The sequence below is a fragment of the Carya illinoinensis genome, chromosome 9, assembly GCF_018687715.1.
Source record: "Carya illinoinensis cultivar Pawnee chromosome 9, C.illinoinensisPawnee_v1, whole genome shotgun sequence".
Taxonomy (NCBI): domain Eukaryota; kingdom Viridiplantae; phylum Streptophyta; class Magnoliopsida; order Fagales; family Juglandaceae; genus Carya; species Carya illinoinensis.
This window is the reverse complement of record NC_056760.1, coordinates 16,395,588-16,403,539: the sequence shown is the minus strand read 5'-3', so window position 1 is coordinate 16,403,539 and position 7,952 is coordinate 16,395,588. Positions and strand designations below refer to the sequence as shown.

Below are 7,952 nucleotides of genomic sequence, written 5' to 3'. Positions count from 1 at the left end.
AAAATTATGGAGACCTAATAGAGACCTAAGTCTCGGTAAAACTAGCATTTCTATTAACTTTATTGAAAGTTGCACCCATATCGAGCCCACAAAATGGTGGAAGGAAAAAAGGGATCCCATATGTACGTTCTAGATCGCCTACTTTTTAAGACCGGTGATTAATGAGATGCATTAGTTATTTATTGGCCTTTCTATATGTTGTTTGTGAGATTCGTGGGAATAATTTAAAATATTTAGATCAAATATATTGTATGTATCTATCAAAAACATCATATATCTATGTTGAAAATGTAATAGGCAAAAATTAAGGGATCCCACAGACAGATCCCATACATTGATATGGCATACTATATGTCACGTGTCTCCATAATTTTTGTTCTCTTCCCCACAGTTACAAAATGAGAAATGTAACTCCCTTGATCTGCATCAATCACCCTTTACTAGCAATCACAAGGCTAGTCAATTGTAGGATTCAGATGTTAGGACTGGCACGGTTTCAAAGATCCGTCAATCTGAATTATTGGCCAGTATGAATACAATTAATGTCCAGCATGATCCATCTTTTATTGTTGATCCCTTGCCCATGGAAATGGTTACAGAAGGACTTCTCTCTACTGCTAACCCTACTAGTTTCACTTTTCAATCCCAACCATCTTTAGTGAAAAAGAAGTCCACATGGAAAAGGAAGGCACGTGAGGGGCCAGGTAAGTCTGTTATTTCTGAACCATTTTTGGAGTCAAGTGGTGATAATAAAAGGGCTTTGCGATCTAATACCTTCATTAATGACATTTCCCAAAGTGAGAAAAAACAAAAAAACAAGTGTGCAGACTTGTGAAGCTGAATTGGTGGTGGTTGCTTGGCAGCCCCACCAGGCTTAATGAGTTGCCTAAGTTGGAACTGTCGAAAGGTTGGGAACTCTCGAACAATTCAAGAATTGCACCATTTGGTGCGTTCAAAGTGCCCAAAATTTGTTTTTCTTATAGAAACAAAGTGTAATAGATAAAAGGTGGAGCTTATTCGCAATAGACTTGGTTTTCAGCATAGTTTTGTAATTGATAGTAGGGGACTAAGCGGTGGAATTTGTTTCATTTGGAAAGACCATGCGGAAGTGGAGTTAGTGACCTACACCCATCATCATATCTCTTTGAAGGTGACTTTATTAGAGGAAGAATAAAGATCCTTTTTATTAACAGGTTTATCTGGTTTTCCTGAAGCTACTAGGAGGGTAGCAAGCTGGGATCTTCTTAGAGCCATCAAGCCTATTGATAATGTGGCATGGATTTGCATAAGAGATTTTAATGAGGTCTTATATAGCTATGAAAAATTTAGTGCTGCAGATAGACCTTTCAGATTGATGGAAGCTTTCAGAAGTGCTATGGAGGATTGTGCACTGAGAGAGGTCCCTTTCCAGGTAGATTTTTTTACATGGAGCAATAGCAGGGAGGGGAATTCCTTTCCTAAAGAAAAATTGGACAGGGCTTTGGGCAATCAATGTTGGTTTGATGGCTTCCTAGATGGCTTTGTGTCGACCCTAGTAGCTCAAAGCTCGGATCATGCACCAATTTTTCTCTCAGTTAACAGTGATGCTTCTTTCAGAGGTATTGGCTCGAGACCCTTTAGATATGAGGCCAACTGGTTTAAAAGGGATGGTTGTGAGGATGTTGTTAAAAGGGCATGGGGAAATACTCTCCTACAACACTCAACGATTAGAGAATCTACTCAAGGTCTTCAAAGATGTCAAGAGGAGCTTTTTATGTGGAGTAAGGCTAATAATCAGAACCTTAAGCATGTGATCTTTACTAAGAGAAACCAGATTAAGCATTTGCAAAGTATTAATCAAGGGGATAGAAACTCTGAAATTTTTGAGCTTAAGAGGGAAGTTGACTCATTATTGGAGGAAGAGGATTTGAGGTGGAAACAAAGGGCAAAGCAACTGTGGCTTAAAGAGGGTGACAAAAACACCAAGTTCTTTCATAGATGTGCTTCCCAAAGAAGGAAGGTCAATTCAATTAAAAGTATTACAAATGATTATGGTCGTGTGCTTGACAACCCAAAAGAGGTGAGCTCTTTATTTCAATCTTTCTTCCAACATCTTTTTACTTCTATTGATCCTGCCAGTATAGATGTGTGCCTTCGGAATATGCAGACTGTGGTCACCCCCGAAATGAATGTTGTTCTTACTCAAGGTATTTCTAATTATGAGGTTGAGAGGGCTGTTTTTACTATGAATGCTATGGGATCACTTGGCCCTGATGGTTTTCCAGCTCTCTTTTATCAAAATCACTGGGAAGTGGTTGGATCAGACATATGTGCAGCAATCAAAGATGGTTTCTTGTCAACTGAGTGGCCTCAAGAATTCAATGCAACTCATATTACTCTTATTCCCAAAGTGAAAAATCCTTCAAGAGTAACTGAGTTCAAGCCTATAAGTTTATGTAATGTCATTTATAATATCTTAGCAAAGGTACTGGCCAACATATTAAAATTATTTTTATCCCAGTTGATCTCAACCACGCAGAGTGCATTTGTTCCTAATAGGCTGATTACATATAATGTTGTGGTGGCTTCTGAAGTAATGCATTCCATGCAAACTTAGATTAAAGGTAGAGAGGGCTTCATGGCACTAAAGTTGGATATGAGCAAGGCATATGATAGGATTGAATGACCCTTTCTCAAAGCTGTCATGTTAAAGATGGGGTTTGACTATAAATGGATTGAGGTGATTCTAAGATGTGTATATACTATTTCTTATTCAATACTCTTAAATGGTATCCCACAAAGCTCCTTTACACCTTCAAGAGGGATTAGGCAAGGAGACCCTTTATCTCCTTACCTTTTCATTCTATGTTCTGAATCTTTAAGCAACTCGATTCAATATGCTGAAAGTTCTGGAGCAATTACTGGTGTTCCTTTGGGCAGAAATCATGTAAGGATTAGTCATCTATTTTTTGCAGATGACTATCTTATCTTCTGCAAAGCTAACCCTTTGGAATGGTCCAGGTTAGCACATTTATTGGACACTTATGAGTAGGCCAGTGGTCAAAGGCTAAACAAGTACAAAACTTCCATACTGTTTAGCAAGAACACAAAGGCTAAATCTCAAGTTCTCATCACTCAAATTGCAGGTATTCAATCCTCACAACCTTTTGAAAAATATCTAGGACTTCCTGTGGAGGTTAGGAGATCTAAAACCAAAGCTTTTAGAAGTATCATTGACAAAGTTAGAGGGAGGATCAACAACTGGAAAATGAAGTACTTATCTCAAGTTGGCAAAGAAATCCTACTCAAATGAATCATCCAAGCCCTCCCTACCTATAGTATGGGTGTTTCCAAGATCCCTAAGTCCCTTTTATTGGAAACGGGTTGTTTGGTTCAACAATTCTAGTGGGGTTAGAAATCTGAGGAGAAGAAGATCCACTGGCGTCCATGGGATAAAATGTGTAAGGCTAAAGCAATTGGTGGGTTAGGTTTCAGAGATCTTGAGCATTTTAACCTTGCTATGCTGGCTAAACAATGGTGGAGACTGCTTCAATATCCTGAGTCCCTTGCTGCAAAAGTTCTTTCTACCAAATACTTCCCTGATGGCCAGTTTCTCAATGCTACAATCACAAGGCATCCATCCCTCATATGGAGAAGTATCATGGCTGCAAAACCATTGCTAGAGGAAGGCTTGTTTTGGCGTGTTGGAAATGGTGCAAATACTAAGATTTGGCATCACAAATGGCTGCCTATTCCTACCTCATTCAAAGTTCAAAGTACTGTAGAATTTTTGGATCTAGAGGAAACAATTTCAGCTTTAATTGATCATGAAACCAAGACCTGGAGGACTGAAGTGATTGACCACATTTTTCTTCAAACAGAAACTGAGATAATTCGACAGATTCCTATCAGCTACTGTAATAGCCTTGATAAAATTGTTTGGAGATGTACCACTAATGGAATCTTTTCTGTTAAAAGTGCATACCATCTGCAACTAGAGCTTCATCAGAGAGGTAAGGGCCAGAATTCTCACTTCCATGTCAACAAAGAGAATTGGAACAAGCTCTAGAGAATCAAGGTTACTAATGTTGAGAGATTATTTCTATGGAAAGCCTGTCATAATAGTTTAACAACAAAACTGAACTTGTTCAAGAGAAAGGTTGTCACAGATCCTTGGTGTCCAATTTGTAATCAGCATGAAGAATCCGTGCAACATGTCTTGTTGGAATGTTTGGCAGCAAGGGATGTGTGGCGTTTGAGCTCCACTAAGCTGCAGAAACAAAGTGTGCATCAATTCAGCTTAAAAAACATTCTGTTACAAATGCTTGAGGATCTCGATGATAAAGCTTTAATTGAACTGGCTATGGTGGCATGGAAATTATGGAGGAGAAGGAATGATTTGGTTTTTAACCAAACATTTTCTAGTCCTCATCTTCCAATGAGACAGGCTACTCAGAAAATAGAGGACCTTGTTGTCCTTTCCTCTCAGCATCCTACTAATCCTCCTACTTCTACATCTCAGATTTACTAGTGGTTGGCCCCACCTTCTGATGTGTACAAGATCAACTGGGACTCTGCTATGAATAAAGTGCATTCCAAAGTGGTTGTTGGGGGCTATAATTCAAGATTGGGAAGGAAGAGTTATAGCCTGTATGAGGTTGTGCAGGCCTTTATTTCCTGATTCTTATATGGCAGAGGCATTTTGTGCTTTGCATTCAGCGAGTCTAGCTGCTGATATTGAACTGAAACAAATTAACCTTGAAGGTTATGCACTGAATGTTATAAATGATATTAAAGGCAACAAAGAAAGTTGAGGCCAAGCTGGTTTACTTGTTCATGATGTTAAGCAAGTGCTGAAGAGATTTGATTCTTTTTCAGTTAACTTTATTCCTAGAAGCTGCAATAATTTGGCTCACTGCCTAACTAAAGATGCACTCAATGTTCCTGATGTCCTTGTTGATATAGAGGATGTCCCTTCATGTATTGCATCCTTATTGTAATCTTTGATGATTAATATAATTGTTCATTTAAAAAGAAAAAAAACTAACATATAATTATGAACTATATCCAATATATAGGTATAAATGACTAGGCAAAATAATTGGATTACATACTACATATTTAATTATAAAGGTAACTATGCTTATGTTATTAAATTTAATATGTATAGAAGCATATATGTGGGTATAAAAATACTAATATATAGAAATAATTTATATATATATATTCATTGATTTATGAATGAGCTCTGAACGAGTCAAGCTAATGAGCCACGTCAGGCATGAATGAGTAGGCCTTAATGAGTCTTAACTGAGTGAAGTCGAGTTTAATCGAGTATGTGTCATTTACTAATTGAGTGGGTTTCTGCTTTCGCGATTGAGTTTTCTTTTTCCACTTGTCAAGCTCGGTTTGAGTTTAGCCGAGCTAGTATCGGGTGAGCAATCATACAAACTGGTGCATTTACTGCCCTATCGGTAAAGTTTGGTCACGATTTTCGTGTTTTGCAGGAGGAATTCAAACCATTAGGATAAATGAAAGTATCATCTGACCATATTGTTGGCATTCACCACTAACTGAAAAAATACATGAACAATTTGGCTTTGATTGTGAGATCTATGTATCACTCTCCAAATAAGAGGTCACATGACCCAACAAAAACTACTTACAAAGGAGGCAATATAGCAAAATTATGCTAGACAAACACAAATATAAGTCTATTATGTTATTTTATAATGTAAAGTTTAAAGTAACGAGTGTGTGGCATGCTCTGCACACGTAGGCACTGCATGTCCATGCACACTGTGTGCAAGAGCAAGCATCACAGCTTGCCCTCAAGCACTCAGCTTGCCTACACTAGGAATATTTCATGCGAGTAATGAAGCTCGACCTGAGGAACAAGTATGGTAGTCAAGTAATGAAGCTTGCCCCACACAAAAAGCTTGACGAGCACTTTTCTTGCCACACTATGCACTTCAATGGCTAGAAATTAAGTTTACTCCTGCACCAGTACTGGGAACTCGTTCTTCCCACGTCACGAGCGAGCAAAATAACTAGCTCTGAGCAACAAGTGTAGCGGGCAATAAGTGTGACGAGTACTTACCTAACTTGGCCACTAAGCCTTGTTTGGATGTTGTGATGAGATGAGAAATCTATAAATAGTAGTGAAATGATTTGTGAATAGTAGTGAAATAGATCAAATTAAGATGTTTTACAAAGTTTTGGGAAATGAGAGATAAAAAATTGAATAAAAATATTATAAAGTTAAATATTGTTATAATATCATTTTTTAATATTATTTTCATTTTGGGATTTAAAAAAATTGATTTTTTTGTAAGTTTGGAAAAGTTACAATTATTAGATGAAAAAATAAAATTTTGAATTTAAAAAATGTGTATTTAAGTAATATTTGGATGTTGAGATGAGATGAGATAAAACCACCTCAACATCCAAATGGGCAGTGGCGGAATCAAAAATTTGTTTTAGGGGGCGCCAAGTGAAGCTAAAAGTATAAAAAGATGTTTTTTTTTATTCTATTTCTCAACAATTTTTTTTTTTTTTTTGTGTGTGTGTGGTATAAAACTATCAGATAGGAAGATCTAAAATAAAGTTCAAATACGATTAATACAACCTATGTATTAAAAAAATATATCATGTGTTAAGGACAATATATTATTGAAATAACAAAAAAAATACAAGCAAATAATTTATAAGATCTAAATAATTTTGTGAAGGAGGACCAAATTAATTTTTTAGAGAGGGGGCCAACACAAGATAAAATTAATATTATATTATTAAATCATAAAATATTAATATATATTTTTCAAACTTTAGGGGGGGCCATGGCCCTCGCAAGGGCCTTAATAGGTTCCCCACTACAAATGGGGCCAAACTCTTTCCCCGAGCAAATAGCATGTTGAGCACTCTGCCCACCCAAATATATTACGAGTGGCCAATGAAGCTCATCTGAGCAATACGGTACCCTCACAAGTGGGCAATAAAACTCACCTAAAAAAAAAAAGCATGATGATATCATCACAAGTGAGTACTAATACTTGCGCCGAGCAACCAGAAGAAAAGCACTTAGCTAGCCCGTGCACTACAACTTGGTGAGCAATGAAGCTCACCCCGATCTCTTCAACAAACCACCAACTACAATGCTCACCTTGAGGTTCTATGCTCATCCCCAAGGTTCTTCCAATAGTTGGACCAAAAAATATTTATTGAGAGAAGTGGGCACAGATTGACATATCTAAATTTTTTTGCTAAAAATCTAAAAATGCATTCAACTTTAATTGGTCTTGGTTCAGCTCCTCTATCCATTCGACATTGCTCAATCTTTTAAATATGAGAAAAATTGGTCTATATTAGAATTGGTTTTTTATAACTAATTGCTTATGTTGATTTTAAAAATTATGTCTTGGAATTTTAAGGCTGAAGAGTAACACCGGTCAAGTGGTCCCATAATTTAAGCTTAATAAATTTGAAGCATTTCAATGTTGGTTAGAAAGGAATCACGTTACTCAGTAAGAAGTGGCCACTTTTTCCCTCACACTTTATCCACAATGTATATACCAGTGATCTATGCTCCCATGGAAGGTTATTCAACAAATAGTAGAATATTTGCAACCTATGACAAAAGCAAATCTTTAGTTCCACTTAATCCTAAGATCTTCCTCACGATCGAATTGTAACAATAGTTGCCCGGAAGTATGCTCATTCAGCATACTCCAACCTAAAATATGGCTCGCTAGCTAGTTCCTTGATTAGCCACCTGTGCTTAGTGATTGGAGGTAAAAGATAGAGTTGAAAACGTCTCGAGGTGGAAAATGAAGATAAAATTGAAAAATGAAGAGGGGCGAAAAAAGTTCAATAGGATGGAAAAATGTTTCTAAGGCTGAAAATGAAGATAGGAGGAAAAACTTAAGACGTATGAGCTGTGAAAAATGAAGATAACACAAAAGCGTTCTCAATAA

At 36.9% G+C, this 7,952-nt stretch overlaps 1 protein-coding gene across 1 annotated transcript; it reads left to right on the top strand.

Moving 5' to 3' along the window:
- Window positions 1–529: 529 nt before the first annotated feature.
- On the top strand, window positions 530–4,979 carry LOC122276859. Its single transcript, XM_043086755.1, has 7 exons — window positions 530–704; window positions 1,194–2,464; window positions 2,693–2,926; window positions 3,032–3,125; window positions 3,468–3,992; window positions 4,675–4,743; window positions 4,858–4,979. The coding sequence occupies exons 1-7, from the start codon at window positions 530–532 to the stop codon at window positions 4,977–4,979; spliced, it is 2,490 nt and encodes an 829-aa protein (XP_042942689.1).
- Window positions 4,980–7,952: the final 2,973 nt, after the last annotated feature.

Excerpts from the sequence above, each read along its gene's own strand:
- LOC122276859 (XM_043086755.1), top strand. The coding sequence starts at position 530 with ATGAATACAATTAATGTCCAGCATGATCCATCTTTTATTGTTGATCCC. Across the intron at positions 2,465-2,692 it reads TTTATAATATCTTAGCAAAG|ATGGGGTTTGACTATAAATG; the intron begins GTACTGGCCAAC and ends GTCATGTTAAAG. Across the intron at positions 4,744-4,857 it reads GAAACAAATTAACCTTGAAG|TTAACTTTATTCCTAGAAGC; the intron begins GTTATGCACTGA and ends ATTCTTTTTCAG.